Source organism: Barbus barbus, assembly GCF_936440315.1.
Source record: "Barbus barbus genome assembly, chromosome: 50".
NCBI lineage: Eukaryota > Metazoa > Chordata > Actinopteri > Cypriniformes > Cyprinidae > Barbus > Barbus barbus.
In genome coordinates, this window is record NC_136728.1 from 2,636,017 (window position 1) to 2,652,598 (window position 16,582).

At 38.2% G+C, this 16,582-nt stretch overlaps 2 protein-coding genes across 3 annotated transcripts in view; both read left to right on the forward strand.

The window, feature by feature from the left end:
• Positions 1-16,582, forward strand: part of LOC306868005 (histone H3.2-like) — a gene marked incomplete at its 3' end in the record, with an annotated part of 468,278 nt that overhangs the window by 35,989 nt on the left and 415,707 nt on the right. The gene's annotated exons all lie outside the window — the stretch shown is intronic.
• On the forward strand, positions 664-16,026 carry lsm14aa (LSM14A mRNA processing body assembly factor a). Of its 2 annotated transcripts, XM_079414341.1 has the most exons (10): positions 664-909; positions 1,768-1,931; positions 3,699-3,843; positions 7,049-7,213; positions 9,035-9,115; positions 9,645-9,824; positions 11,683-11,842; positions 11,936-11,968; positions 12,068-12,293; positions 13,602-16,020. In XM_079414341.1, exons 1-10 carry the CDS (start codon positions 789-791, stop codon positions 13,623-13,625), a joined length of 1,299 nt encoding a protein of 432 aa, XP_079270467.1. In that variant the 5' UTR covers positions 664-788; the 3' UTR covers positions 13,626-16,020. The 2 variants fall into 2 exon arrangements, with proteins under 2 accessions (XP_079270467.1, XP_079270468.1); XM_079414342.1 differs by lacking the exon at positions 9,035-9,115 and having other exon boundaries at positions 13,602-16,026.

Below are 16,582 nucleotides of genomic sequence, written 5' to 3' on the forward strand. Positions count from 1 at the left end.
TGCAAATCGTTGCAATGCAACTTTACAGAATATAATAATAATAATAATGACTTGTTTTATTGCTTGTCCTATTCCTGATTTTGAATATGTATTTTAATACAGAAGGGGTGGCTGAACTTTCTGTAAGGAACTGGCATATGTACAATTTGGGAAAACCTAAATAATAATAATAATAATAATAAAAGTAAAGAAAAAGAAAACAAACAAACAAATAAACACATAGAAAAGCACATAAAAATATATACAATTAAATATAAAGAGGCAAATAAATGAATTACATTTAGTTATTTAGCAGACGCTTTTCTAAAGTGATTTACAAATGAGGACGAATTAACTCAAAAGTTCTTCATACAGTTTTACAGGTTCTTTTATTGCTTATTGTTTTTAGTGTCCTAATTAGTATTTGAAGGCATGGAGAAAATTATTACAAATCAGTGTATTATTGAGGAAAATCTGCATTTGTGAATATTTCACTTTTCTGCCAATAAAATACAATTCCTCTTTAATCACAGTTACAGTGAAGGGGAAATAACGAAGAGTAGCACACAATGTTGAGTCGATATCTGTTTGAATACTGTGGATAGATCAAAATATAATTATTTTATAAGCGCAAAAAGTTGGGAAACCCTGATACTGACGAACCGAAGGCGGTCAGACGTCACTTCCGCCCGATGGCCTGAAATGCAGGCGGCCATGTTTCATTAGCAAACAGCGGTTTGTTGACGTTGTGAAGTGCAGCTGTATTTTTACACGAGCTCTCTCTCGGTTTATCGCGGGTTGGTGAGAGGATGAGCGGCGGCACGCCGTATATCGGGAGTAAGATCAGTCTGATCAGTAAAGCGGAGATCCGGTATGAAGGCATTCTCTACACCATCGACACCGAGAACTCCACCGTCGCGCTCGCCAAAGGTCAAAAACACTCCTCAAACACACTCCTTCCTCTTCAGAGATAGTGTTTAGCGACGAGGCTGTGTCTCAAATGTAGTGAGCTGCCCTACACGGACAGCAGTGTCCTCGCGGCAGGTTTCCTGTGCACTTTATTGACCTGCGTTAGATGTCACAGCATGCTAGTTACTGCTCCCTCTGTTCAGATGATAGGAAGAGTGATGTGTGCTAGTGTAAACTTACCATGTTTACCACAGTTACTGTATACATGTGGGATCCCTTTGAAACGCTGGAAGCAGACGATAGTGTTTTTAAAATGTTTTATCTGGTTAATTGATGGTAATGTTACAGTTTTAGTCACTACGGTATTTTGGCTGAAATTGTGGTCACTGTTAAATCTCTGGACTGATTGATTATTTATTTGAGTATAAGCAGTACACTGCTTTTTTGTTGATTTTAAAATCATTTTATTTATATATATACACACACGATCTAGAATACTATCTCAGTTTGACAGAACACTTTTTATGAGCTCTATTAATTTATAACACAATAAAGCTAAGATTATATTAAAAATCAGTGTACTCCAGACTCAGCAGTGTCCCAGACACACGTTTAAATGATTCATAAAGAGAAATCTTTTGGTATATATTATATGTTGTGTGTTATGAACTTGATTGCGGTAGCATTACGGCGCACTGAGGATATATCAGCACTGTTTGTTGTTTGGAAATGAAGTCAGATTTAACTGGATTACTTACTGTGCAAAAGCTGATTTTAAGAGGATTAGAGTTTATTAAATTGAAATCTCAGTGGAAGATACATTGCTTGTATGTAAGCTCATTTAAAACTGATGATTTACTCTTTTAATTCTTGTTTCAGTGCGCTCCTTTGGCACCGAGGACCGACCCACGGACCGTCCCATCGCACCCAGGGACGAGACATTTGAGTATATTATATTCAGAGGAAGTGACATCAAAGACCTGACGGTGTGTGAACCTCCCAAACCGACATGCTCTCTGCCTCAGGACCCCGCCATTGTTCAGGTAAAGACAAGGACACGTTCAGGGCTAATGTGAAGGTTTATAGTAAGCATAACTTATTATAACTGCATGCAGTGTATTTTAGGCACATGTAGGCCAAAGTCTGGTGAGCTGCCTGTTGTTAGATCCTTTCAACGCATCGGGAAAGCCAAGAATTTGGATCCACTCTTTTTTTTACCAGATCCTTACAGAAGTCTGGATAGTTTTGTCTGGTATCTAAAACTGTTAGACAGAGAAGTAGACAGAGGCAGTATAAAAGAGTGGGAAGCAGGAGACTTTTGTAAAAAGTGAGCAGAGTTTATTGAATAATCGTACACAATCCTAGTTATGTCTGTTTTAGTGCTTAGTCTGGCTTTGTTATTGTACCAAAACAAAAGCAATGGGAAATGAATGCTTCACTGCATCAACCAGTGACATAGAAAATCCTTGAAATGGAGATGTTATCGTGAAGAAAAAGATCTCAGGGGACCACATAGTCATGCGATTTAAACAAAAGCAAGCACGGGAAGAGTGAAGAAAATGGATGTTTAAGTCTAAATGCTTAATGCTAAATCTTTTTTTTTTTAACAATTATTTAACTATATCATGTACTGACTCAGGCAAGATTAGCATTTCTGTAATTTCAGCTGAACCTGTTCTCTGGATTTGGCCACAGATGAGAAAATTTCAACAGAATGCAATAATTACTAGGGCTGTCAGTCGATTAACATTTTTAATTAATTAATTACGGAGTGCTGCGATTTATTAATCTAATCGCAAACTAAATTTGGCTGTGAAAACACCCCCAAAAGATAATTTAAAGCTATTATTGTGTTAAATGTTTAGGAACGTAAAAAGATAATTTGAGAAACATCTTGTAGTTTCTTGTTTTCTGTTTGAAATGAGATTATTTTGCTTTCCGCCATTGGCAGATTATTTCACTTTTCACACAAAAACTTAATTTTGACATGTTTTTTGTTTTTGTTTTTTTACTCGTCTAGACAATCCTCCTTGATTTAAAGGGATAGTTCCCCCAAAAATGAAAATGTGATGTTTATCTGCTTACCCCCAGGGCATCCAAGATGTAGGTGTTTCTTCAGTAGAACGCAAACAAAGATTTTTAACTCAAACCGTTGCAGTCTGTCAGTCATATAATGGCAGTCAATGGGACTCACGGCTTTGAGAGAAAAAAACTATACACAGACAAAACCAAATTAAACCCTGCAGCTCGTGACGATACATTGAGGTCTAAAGACATGAAACAATCGGTCTGTGCAAGAAACTGAACAGTATTTATATCATTTTTTACCTCTGATCCGCCGCACTGTCCAGCTGTCCTGAGCGCGTTCACAACATCCGGTGTGTGACGCGTCAACGTGAGTGTATACGCCACTCAGACAATGAGTGACTTTTGTCTGGAGGGTTGTTTTTTTTTGACATTCAAAGCCGTGGGTCTTGCACTTGGGGTAAGCAGATAAACATCACATTTTCATTTTTGAGTGAACTAGCCCTTTAAGAATTTTTAGATATTTTGGCTGGAAACAAGACAAAAAAGTTGAAGAAAAACTTTTTTTTTTTTTTTGCAGCTCCATCAGAAAAGGACTTGTGCTAAAAATGCAGTCTAAGTAGGCAGCTCATTAGCATTCAAATACTGAAACTAGCAAAAAGCTGTACTAAGAAATTAAATTAATGTTTGAGAGTTGTTAGATTGCATGGTGTTGGCTTTCCGTTTGTCATTGTTCATGAGCAGTTCTTGAGTAGTGAGCTCTTTGTGCTTTATTCATCTTTTAGTCCTCTATGGGATCTTCCCCTGCCCCTCCATCATCCTTCCAGTCTGGGAACCCCTACGGGCTGTTCAACCGTCCACAAGTCACGCCATACACCCAGTTCAACCCCAGCCCACTGGTCTCACCGCAGTTTGGCACTGTTGGAGTCGGTAAGTCCCCTTCACAGCTTTGTAATGGAGAAGATGGGAATGTTACTATAATAACATACAGCTGCGAAATACTGCAACACCTCCATTGATTTGTTACAATGTTCTGAGCAGAAGTGACAGAACAGAATATTTAAGTCCGCATTTGATGATCCCGTGGCACCTCTTATGTGTGTGCCTGCTCTTCCTTTCCTCACAGGAAGTACAATGGGATTGTTTGGTAGTGACACTGGCATGACTGTTGCCTCTGCTTTCAACAGTGACACTTTGAGTGCGTTCGATTTGGGTTCATCTAACTGCCAAATCAAAATTCAGTTTATCAGTGTGAAATAAAGCTATGTGTTTAGTACTCGGCAAGATCCTAACAGTTTGGTGGTCTCAGTTGTCTCTTGAAAGTTTCATGTGTAACACTTTCACTTTTCACTCTAGGGGGAAGTTTTAAGGCACCTACATGTAGAGGAAAAATGAGGGGGTTTAATAGCTCTCTGATAATCTGAATAACTCAGAGGCCACACACACTGCAGACATTTGGGAATAATCACATTAAATGGGATATACAGGAGTTGACAATGTAACTGGGAATTTGGATATGAACTGTTTAACTTATTTACTTGACCAGACTAACTTTAATGAACAGAGACATTGTTGTCCGACAATAAACATTAATTTTCATCTTTTTGACCTTCTCAATAGACTTAAGCTTGCTAATCTTGCTTAGTGCCTTCTTGTGAATACAGCGTATAGGGTTGCCATCCCAATACATCCATGGGAAACTTTACTGTGTTTCACTGGTTTTCTTGGTTGCTCTACAGAATCTTCTGGCTGACAGGTCCAGCCTAACCTTCACCATGTGTTTCGACCCTTAGTTAAGAGAGTCAGAATAGTGGGTCAGTAGTACAGGACAACCCATAACTCCTGTCCTGGCTGCAAGCCCACTTCTCTCTGGTTTCATAACAACAGTAGATTCTTTCAGGTGATTCTTCAGCCTTTGTACTTGGTCTTGGCCTCTACTCTGTTGTGGCTGTTCTCAGTAGGGAGTTCCCCTATCCAAGCCATCCAGCTGCTTGTACATGATATCCTCTCTGATGCTTCCTGGCAACCTCTTTCCAGGTTTCTGTGCGCTCCACCAGAGCAAATTTCTTTCCCTCTGACCACATAGTTATGTTTGGTCCCAGGGTTGTGGACCGCATAAGACCAGAGTAGAGGTGGGTGATATAACCAATTTCTTATCATGATACGAGTAAATTTCTTTCACTGGAAAAATCTATATATCACAGTATAGTTAATAAACAGTCAGCGATTAAATACAAGAAAATGATTACAAGCAATCTGACAAAAAACTACAGTACAACATAAGAAATGCTATATACGTTGTATAAAGTAATCAAATGTATAAAAACACTGTATATTCTTCTGTATGTGTGTGTATATTTTTCTTAAAGTTACTAAAGAGATTTAGTCAATCACAGTGAGAGATTTTCTCTTTTGTTGATTAATATGATTGACAGACAGCAGGGATATTAGACTGCTGTCACTTTAAGAGCTGCCTGGATCCAATATACTGTTACACTTCTTATCTGTCTCAGCTGTTTGCTTTCACTTTAGACCTACTGTTTATGAGGATACTTGCAAAGATGAGCATTTTGACACATACAAGTATGTATATTTTAACCGTTCAAGGCCTGTAAAGCAGCAAAAATAACTTGGTTCAATAATCCTGCGCTCTGAGCACAGTCTTCACATGGTGCACCTCTCTCAGAACATAGCAAAAGGAGTTCTCTTTCCCTGCTAATTGTGTTTCCAAGGCTTAAAAATCACTTGATCTAAATCACAATGCTTAAAAACGTGTGCAAACGATGTGTTCATGACTACGTAGCACAGCAACATCATGTGATCGTGTAACCGTGGTAGAGACAATAGTCAAATTTCTAACGCTTGATAATTTCCTACCTGTATATCGTCCACCCGTAGATCAGAGTATTAAAACTTCCCACCTAGGTATATCTCCACAACTATGGGCACAGTTTAGCACATTTGGTGCAAAATGGGGACAAGTGACTTGCTTATTCTTTAATGTCCAGACTGTGTGCTTCATCCTGTCCTGCTTCAGAATGCCTGCAAGCATTGATACTTTATCATGGCACCACCTGTACTTTCCCTGGGTCACTGCTGCTTTGCAGCTTGACAGGATGTTTTCCTTTGAGGCCCTTTGACTCTGCGGAGTTTGCTAACTGAGACTTTTCACAATCACCACCTGTTCTCCAGGGATTAGAGGGTAGACCACCCTGAACAGAAAAGATTGAAAACTGCTCCAGCCTCATGTAGTAATGTTATAGTCTTCAAGGTGAGAGGACCTACCTTGACCATTATCCTTGAAGCTCCTACTTTCCAGTGTTCCTGGGTTTCTCACTTTTGCTTAGACTTTGCCTTCCGTCATTGGGCTGGATCAGGGATGGGCAACTCTGGCCCATCCCATTACTGAAGTCTTCAGGTTTATTTCAAAATCCCAAGTGGGTGTATATGATTCATTGTGTTACAGTCATCACATATTGTGGTCATGTGTATAGACCACAAAACTCCTCAGGACCTTGGGGTCCAGAGCTGCCCACCATTAGGCTGGGTTGTCCCCATTGTTGGAGGTGCAATGTGCTAAGACTATTCTTTTCAGTGCTTTGGTTTCCTGTGATGTCCCTTGGTTTAGGTGGCCATTCTATTGGAGCTACTGGTGCGCTAGGAAGCCACCTCCACCATGATTGTGTATTGACATTAGCCTCTGTGACTTGTCCCTGTAGGTCAAAAGTCATAAGTCAAAATTTGTGAACAACTACTACAGTTTGATTCTATGCTCTCTGTGCAAATTTAATGTAAGTTTGGTTGTCAGGACCTGAAGTTTTTTTTGTTGTCGCTCCTGAGCTCTGTGTGCACAGAGCTGGTTTAAGCCCTCTACGACAACTGTATTTAGTTGCTGTGTGTATTTTGAAACTTTGATTTAAAATTTCTCCAAGTACTTTACAGTTGAGTATGTGTCTGGATTGTGGTGACCTCTGTTTAATCAATAAATGACTTCATTAACACAATTCACCAGATTTAGTTTTCTAACCAGCACTGATTTCCTCACATCAGGGTGACTGCAGTTTTTAATCTTTTAACGAACCTGTAAACGGTATATTTCTTTAGGCTTTTAACTTTCACCATTGTTTTTATACAGATCACGCCAATCTGGCTCTGGACCCTCTGCGAAAGAGCCTCCCAGTGGATCCTGCTGCCCCATCAGCACCAGCAGTCACCGCCGTAGCTCACAAGAGTCCCGTGGAAACTCGCGCAGCCTCCACCAATACACAGACGCCTGTAGATCTCACAGAACAGACTAGGGGTGAGAATAAATCCAGATGCCACGAACTTGCTGCTGAAGACAGAAGTGTTGCAGTTCAGTGTTACCACTTTTCCAAATTATGTTTAAAGGGATAGTTCACCCTTAAATGAAAATTGTCATTAATTACTCACCCTCATGTCGTTCCAAATCCATAAAGGCCAAAGTATACTTCACTTTTTACGCGTAAACGAGGGTTTGCTCACAGCGTGCATGACGCAAATTTCTTTTTGGCGCAAAGCGCTTGCGTCGAACGTCTGTGTACGAGTCAAATGAAGCATACTTTGTAAGGCTGTGCGTACGACTGTACACGTATGCTAATGTACGCGTAAAAAAAAAAGTATACTTTGGCCTTAAGACCTTCGTTCGTCTTCGGAACACAAATTAAAATATTTTTTAATGAAATCTGAGAGCTCTCTAACCCTGCATAGAGAGTACCACGACGCATGACATCAGCGTTGAGGAGAAAACGCGTGCATTATGAACATAAACAACGCTGATTACTTTCTGGGGAAAGTGCACACATGCGTCGTGGTACTCTCCAAAATGGTGGAAGATAGTAACTCGGGGAGAAGAATTGTTCAATTAATTATTTTTGTTTCCTTTTGCGCACAACGTATTATCGTAGCTTCGCAAAATTGAAGTTGAGATACCGATGTCAAATGGTCTGTTTTACCGATGTCTTTGCTACGTTTCTGGGATTGGGAACATTGCAGTTGTGCTGCTGTCTATGCAGGGACATAGAGCTCTCAGATTTGATCAATCTATCTTCACTTGTGTTCTGAAGATGAACAAAGGTCTTATGTGTTTGGAACGATATGAGGGTGAGTAATTAATTACATAATTTTCATTTTTGGGGGGAACTCTAAGCCTTTAAGGGGCAGTTCACACAGAATGAATCTTAGCGTCTAAAAATGTGACCGCACTTAATGCTTTAAAAAAAAAAAGTGCAGGGCAGTACGTGAGACGTGATGCAATAACGGAAATAACAGAAAATAGCCAAACAGCAGAATTGATAGAGAATATCGGGCTTTTTTTTTTTTTTTTTTTTAAGAGAAAGGTTTACATATTGAAGAAATGTTATATAATTCAGCTTATCCGGACATAGCCACTATGAGTGCCTCCTTTGCTCGTGTGAGATGCTGGAAAAGACGCCAGCACAATGGTCATACACATCCAAATAGCATTTTTTCACATAGAAAAAACAAAGGGAAAAACAGCACATTGGCATAGAAAAATTGGCTCTGTGTGAACAGCCCCTAATGGGATTTGCTCTTGTTGGCTTGTGAACTGCCCCCAGAATTTGAGCTCCGTCTCTTCATGTGACCATGATGTGTGATGACTAACATAATGAGGACGCAAATGGGAAGTCAGTTTGGGCATTCCCATGTCTGACTTCATCTGAAATGTGGCGATAGTGAATCACGTATTTAAGTCTTACTCATAGCTTTTGGAGAACGTGTTTTAATATCCATGGCCATTTGATTTGTCATTTTAGTTGTTTTAAAAACTGAATGAGATCATTAGGCCTTTAGTAGAACTACAATACTGTTTGGACCTCTGATGCCCAAGTTTGCTCTCCAGGTAGGTAGTTTTAAGATGCAGCCTATGACTTGGGCTGTTCACTGAATCACTTGACAAGTGTAATGGATTCTGTGAAGTCTTTAAGGAATTACAGGCCTTTTATTAGGGCTTTTCAGAAAAGAAACAATAGTGAGAATAGAGAAACATGACCCTGTATGAACAATATTAGTGTTAAAACTGGTTCTGCTACAAGGATTTGGTACAGGTCAATGTGTCTTTTAAAGCGTTATACTCTCCCAGGCACGGATGTCCCGAAACCAAGCGTACCAGAGTCCAGTCAGTCCAGAGGAGGAAACGGGGACACTTCTAAACGGCTTGCAGGTTATAACACGTCTGCTGAAATACGTCGTCCATCTGTATTTCACACGCATCCACACAATAGCTTTTAGCGAGCTCCTTTCTTATAGAGGAACTTCTGAATGGTGAATCTCATGCAACCTGAGTGTGTTTCACCCTACGGTTAAAAAGAACACATGCATATAAGAAACCTGTTCTTTTGAACCAGTAGGCTTCACATGTAACATTATTTTCACTAAAGAAAGTTTTCCCCTGAAGGGTCATAATTGTAATGTGCAAAAAAATTAAAAGGTCTCATTGTAATGTTATGTAATTGAAATTGATGTACGTACTTTACCAATCTGCTTGATTACTTCTCTGTAGACGATGGCTTTTTCTGCACACTGACAACTAAACTTAACTAAAGTCTGTGAGAATAGACTTTTTGCATTTGTTATTAGCTACTGAATGTCACAGCATGCTTTGTTTATAATGTTTATAAATGCGTATATTTTATGTATTTCTGACAATGTATTTGTATGTATTGCTATAATCGTGCGTTTGTTCTGCTCAGCTGGTGGTCCTCCTGCTGCTCGCCGCGGTCGCGCTGGAGGTTATCGCGGGAGAGGACGGTTCCCTGTGCGGAGAGAAGGACCCATGAAGTTTGAGAGAGACTTTGACTTTGAGAGCGCCAACGCTCAGTTCAACAAAGACGAGCTTGACAAAGAGTTCCAGAGCAAACTCAAACTGAAAGGTACAAACAGGTTACCATGCAAGATCAGCTGAAAAACTACAGTACTTTTGATGAAAATATACAGTAACACTTTATTTTAAGATGTCCTTGTTACACGTAACGCACTTACTATTATAACAATAAATAATTACATGCAATTAACTCTAAATCAAACCCTAACTCTAACCATATAGTAAGTACATGTAGTTAAGTAATATTTCTCTGTACTTGTAAAATTACACTGCAACAAGGACACCTTAAAAAAAAGTGTAACCTAATATACTTTAAAAGAATATTACGTACAAACTGAATGTTTTCTTACACTTAACTGCTTATTAAATGCAATTAAATGGAAATGTATTATAGTTAATGTTTGCAAAATGCAATTAGTATAACAGTGCTTTTTTTTGGACCCAAGTTTGAATTATTTATGGTAAACCCCAAAAAAACAAAACTTTAATTCCATTTCTATCGAATGTATGTCATGTATTTAAATTTGTAATTACACATTTATAATGATTTAGCTGGAATTAAAGTTGCTATTAACTTTTAAATCTAATATTAAATAAGTTAAAATGAGTGTAATCTCCTTTATTATTAAAATTCTCTTTTCTGCAAGTACATGTTTAAAGGGGTCATATGATGTGATTTCAAGATTTCCTTTCTCTTTGGAGAGTTACAAGCTGTTCGTGCATAGATAAGATCCCTGAAGTTGCAAAGACTAAAGTCTCAAAAGCAAAGAGATATTCTTTATCAAAGTTAAGACTTGAACACGCCCCCCTAAAACGGCTCAATCAAACACTCCCCCACATTCCTACGTCACGGTGTGGGGAGATTTGCAAAACACCGCCCAAATGTATACGCAAAGAAAGAAGGCGGAACTATTATTCTGGCTGTAGTGTTGTTGCTGCCGCTGGCACCATGTCCTGGAAACGCTGTGTTTCGTTGTGAAAGAGAGAGTAATTTATTTGGGCTTCCAAAAGAGGACACAACTAGAAATCAGTGGTTAAGTTGTATTTACAACACTGTTCCAGAACAGTTCAACCCAAATATTAGAGTGTGTGCAGCGCATTTTACAGAGGACTGTTTCCTGAACCTGGGAGAGTATCCTACAATGCCAGCTGTGCACAAAGGCTGTTTCTATAAAGTGAGGCAATTCCAACTTTGCAAGGTCAGTCTGGCGCTTCTGACTCTCAGCCTGTAAGTATGTTTTCTTATTTAAAGAATTTGCCACTGACGATTCAAATGCGAGTTTTGATCAGTGTAGAGTAGCGCTTGTTTGTCATTTCTCAGATCACAAATCCAGACACGGTAACGTTGCTGCATAAAAACACAGTGTAAGTCATTATAATCAGTAATTATATCCCTACTGGATGCAACAAATGCCTTGTTTATAATGGGTTTCATTGTTTTGGTCCGGCGCTGGGACACAGCATCACAGTCCGGTAAGGGGCGTAAAATTTCCATCTCACGTTTCAGGTATTCAGCCAATCACAATGCACTGGATAGCTGGCCAATCAGAGCACGCCTCGCTTCTCAGAACGATGAGCTTTGTAAAAATTGACGCGTTTCAGAAAGGCGGGGCATAGAGGAGCAACAATAATGTACAGTATGGGGCAAATAATGTGTTTTTTGAACCTCGCACCCTGTTAACACATTTCATTACACCAAATACACAAAATAATGTTCTTTTTAGCAACGTCATATGACCCCTTTAAGTACACATGATTTTAAGTATACTATAAATACACATTCAATATAATTTAAGCACACTCTCACAATATGTGAAGCAGAGTGTAAAGCAGATGGCATTCTCATACTGTAGTCTAGAGAGAAATGCAGGTATATTTCTGTGTATTAACTGTACATGTTTGTTCAGATGAGAAGTCTGATAAGGCTTTGAATGGCGAGGATAAGGGTGATTCAGGGGTCGACGCTCAGAACAGTGAAGTAAACGCTGATGAGGAAGATCCCCTCCAGAAGTGCTACTATGATAAATCCAAATCCTTTTTTGACAACATCTCTTGTGTCGACGCAAGGTCAGAACACCTACAGCACACCTTTTATATGAAGCCTAAACCTTTAATAGGAACAAATTCATTAATCTTGTCAATGTACCTAATTTTAAACAGGAAGGAGAGGTCTCCAGGGTTCAGTTTCCCCCGGTGAGTACAGCAGAAGCCTAGGCTTATTGGAAGTATCCTCGGATTGTGTAGAAATGTGCAACGAAAGATTGTATTTGAACTTGTTTTCATTTCGTTAAGAGAGAGGAGGCAGACCTGGGCTGAGGAGCGAAGGATGAATGCAGAGACGTTTGGCATCCCGTTACGGCGCGGCCGCGGAGGCTTCAGAGGTCGCGGTGGCATGGGCTTCAGAGGGGGCCGCGGAGCCAGCCGGGGGTCGTTCGGACCTCACCCTGGTGGAAGTGGCTTCAGAGGAGGATTCAGAGGAAGTCAAGGAGGAAGAGAGTTCTCTGATTTTGAATACAGGGTAATGAACAAGTCAAAAACAATGATTCTGCTTTACATCCACAATGTGCTTTATAATATAAATGTATAGCGCTTTCCTCTAATAGGGTACAAATTGTTGACCTGTTATTTTTGTATCTAACACAAAATAGCAGGAATGCAGTAAAAATTATTAATGTTTTATTTATATAGTGATACAATTAGAAAAGAGAAATATCAATATAATAAAGGACATTAGTACAAGTGAAAAAAACAATGAAACGCAATGAGAAAAGGGGACACAATAAGAATAACATTCAGAAAACAAAGAGATGTAGGACAACTTACAAATGTTAACAGAACAGATGAGTTTTAAGTAGTGATATTGATATAGAGCGAGTTGGCCTGTAAGGGAGGAGCAGTTCACAGAGATACCAGGGAGCCAGGTTGTGCAACAATTTAAAAGTGAACAGGAGAATTTTAAATTTAGTATGATCTACAACCGTAGCCAATGGAGATTGAACAAAATTATAGTGATGTGGGAAGAGCACTTGGTGTGGGTGAGTAGCAGAATTTTAATGTAACCTGGAAATGGAAAAAAAAAATCATGTTTAATTAAATTAGGTTAGCCTTTTTTTTTTTCTTTTTTTTTCCTGTATGCAAGCAGATATTTTGTCAATTTGAGTGGATAGAGCAGGCCTACAGAGTATATTTGAATGTCATCAGCCTATAAATGGTAATAAAAGCCATGTCAGTACAAGATTTGATGCAAGGGTAGTTTGTAAATGATGAAGAATAGTGGGTCAAGAACAGATCCCTGGGGGACACCTTGCTTCAAATGGGCAGTAGGGGATCTAAAAAATTGTTTTTGCATTTTAACCCACGGAACTTGAGCACCTTGAATGTATCCAACTACAACAATGTACTTTTTCCCACAATTAATTGAATTTACATTCCACAGATTAACTTGCTTTAAAAGAGTGTGCGACCCTGTTATTGCTTGATTCTCCCACTATTTAACAATGGGGTGTTTTTTAAAATTAACATTTGAGGAAGTGCAATTGTTTAGTCACTTTCTGCAGAATGGTGCACAGAAAAATATTTTCTAAATTTTTTTTTACACATTTGTTGGGATGATAGCATTTATGTAGCACAACCCTGTGACCAAATTTATAAGAAAATGTTCTTTAATGGGAAAGTAGTACAAAAGCTATAAACCAAAACATCAGCTGTTAAAATATTATTATTATTAATGTTTTGATAATGTATCTTTGGGAAAAAATATAAATTATACATTTTTATTTTTTTATTTTTAGCTATTTACTTTTTCTCTCTTCATTTGTTTTTCTAGAAGGATAACAAAGTCGCTACATAGTGATGAGAGGAAGTGGATCCAGAAGACCTGATTTGTGTGGGAACTGCATTTCGGGTCACATGCTTTGCTGAGAACGAGGAGATAAAACGTTCGTGTTGTAAATCTGTCACCAGCACTGGGGTTCGACTGCTTGAAACCTGGCTATTAATGAAACACCCACTCCATTTCTTCCTGAGGAGTGGAACATATACTATTTTTTGAATTGTTAATTTGAGAATATCATCTCCAGATGGTTTCAAATATATTATGATTTCCGAGGGACTTTTTCTTAGTTTGTTGACCTTCAATGCTCAACCCGAATATGATATACTGTTGCTTGCAGCGAACAGATTATAATTTAGAACAATGCATCGTGATGATTTTGACCACTGAATGAGCTTTATTTTTGACTTCTTTGCTATAAAGTATCTTACAGTGTATTTAGCATCGAAATAGACTGCCTGGAACTTAGTTATACATTGTCATATTTTTCTAACGCAATTTCTTCAACCCCCAACATCACTATTCCTATTCCTGTATTAAGTAGATTTTTTATTTTTTTTATATATATAAAAACTAGTACGCTGGACTTAGATTAGGATGTATCAATCCCTTGTAAGAGGTCTGTAGTTTCTAGGGAGGTTCTTCATCAGGGCAAGTGCTTCAAGACGTGTCAGTATTGATAGAGTTTCACTAAAGGACATTTTAGATATAGTGGAGAAAAACCCAGAAATGCTGTCTTTAGGGAAACTATTCCTTACGAATATGAAATAGCACAACTTTAAATGACCCGATATGGTCAACCAGTGCAAAGCGACCTCAGTGATGTTTGTATATTCTGTGGGTTTGATTTATATTTGATGAGGTCCACTTTGCAGTGTGTAGCACTTTGTAGCAGACGTTTACTGATGAGTGAACGTCCACCTTTACTAAGGAAATAATGCTACTCTGTGAGTCTACAGAAACCTATGCTGCAGTTACTCTGACGATGCATTCTTGCCACTTTTGAGCTTCTACCACTAACAATTATATGCCTGTCATTCAGCATCAGATCATATGCTCTTCACCTCATAAAACATCAGGTGAAACTGACATGTCACACTGAGTCTAGAGCTGGCTGAAGGTTTGAGTACTTATGATTATTTGAGATTATTCAATAGCACTGCTTCCCAGTGGATGGTTTCTTCTGCTTTCTGTCTTTAATGTGAGCGAAAGCTGGACCGTTGAAAAGCCAGAATGTGTTGTGTACTGTAAAGCAGACGCTGTTTATCTTTTCCCGTCTCTCCTCGTTCAGCTGCTGTGTTTTATAGTCACTGACTGCACTAGCATGATGTCATAAGTGCACATTGTGATGTCATAGCCACACCTACGCATTGCTCTAGATGTCACTTCAGCCGCGTTTTGATTGGATGCATTTCATTTTGTAACAAAATTTACATTATACTCGCAGTAAGGTTTTCCTGTGGATAAGCAAAACAAAATACGATTAAAATAGTCTTTTTTTTAAATAGATTTATGACTGAGGTTGAAAGTTTGATATTTTAGCTGGCTAGTTTTTCGACTCCGTTCTCTTCAGATTTGGTTGTGTAGCGTATGGCTGTGACTTCACAATGATTTTTATTTTTTCTCTCGTTTTGTTAAATGTTTGTTTAAACTGTTGGATAAGTTGATAATGAAATAAACTCTTTTCAGATTATAGCATGTATTAAAGTCCAAGTCTGTAAGACGTAAAACATTTTAAATTTAGGATCGTGTGAATATCCTTTTGTACTTTTCAAGCTCTTAAATTCAGAGATGCTTTGTTCCAATAAAACACGTTCATTTGAATCTGGCTAAAGTGAATCAACATCTAAAGCACATGGCCATGATTTAACTAGGGCTTCATAAATGGATCCATTTATAGTTAACTGGTGAAGAAAAAAATAATTAAGGTATTTCCTGTACCCAGGAATAATAGACATCGGTGTTGTCCTAAATTATCACTTTTTTTGTATACATGTGATTATTTGGAATGTTACGGTATTATTAGTCTGTTGATTTAATTCCAGAGTTGTCTTTAGAGACTGTATTACAGAGTCAGTTCCAGCTGTGTGTTTGTTCAGTGTTGGAGTGGAGATACTCGCGTATAAACGGGAAGTCACTGCATGCAGGTATTGTCTCAAACCATCGATCTTGTGATGAAACACCAAATCCTTCCATCAGGGTCGACATACTTTCCTTGTGAACCCCGGCATGGTATCTGTTCACAACTACATGTAAAGAGGTTTTTACTAGATGCAAGAATAAACCGTTTACTATCTGTTCTGTGATTTTGTTGATTTTTTTGGGTTGAGTGTTTATGCTTCATCCATTAGTGTGAACTGAGTTTTTTCTCTTTCAGACATGAAAATGTAGTTTGTATTAAATGCAGTTAGTTGACTGTAAGAGAACTATCATTTAAATTGTTCCAAACCTGCATCAGTTTCTTCCTTCCGTTGAGCTTAAATGAAGAGGTCATTATAGAGGTCAGCGGTTACCCATATTTATAAGTATCTTTTGTGTTCAACACAATTAAGTCAATTATCCCTATAAGTGGATAATCGTAATTGCTTGTTTTTTATTTATTTGGTAAATATGCACTGCTGAACATACTGATAAGCATTTATAAATATAAATAGATTTTTCTTATTACATTTTTGTAATGATAGTTGAAATTTAGAATATGAAAGCTTTAAATGTAATGCTGAACTGAAGTAAATGGAAAACAAAGTATTTTACATGTGCATAGAAATGTATTTTGAAGTGTATTTAAAATAAGTGAAGAAACCCTCATTTAAGTGTGTACTGTGAAATGTACTTAAGTGGCCTTTTAGGTCAGTAATATATATACTCTTAAATGTACTTAAGTGGCCTTTTAGGTCAGAAATATGTACTCCGAAATGTACTTAAGTGGCCTTTTAGGTCAGTAATATATATACTCTGAAATGTACTTAAGTGGC

What these genes read in the sequence shown, in the direction of transcription:
- lsm14aa (XM_079414341.1), top strand. Translation starts at nt 789, where the DNA reads ATGAGCGGCGGCACGCCGTATATCGGGAGTAAGATCAGTCTGATCAGT. An exon ending in CACCGTCGCGCTCGCCAAAG is followed by an intron (nt 910 to 1,767) that starts GTCAAAAACACT and finishes TTCTTGTTTCAG; the next exon opens with TGCGCTCCTTTGGCACCGAG. An exon ending in CCAGGGTTCAGTTTCCCCCG is followed by an intron (nt 11,969 to 12,067) that starts GTGAGTACAGCA and finishes CATTTCGTTAAG; the next exon opens with AGAGAGGAGGCAGACCTGGG.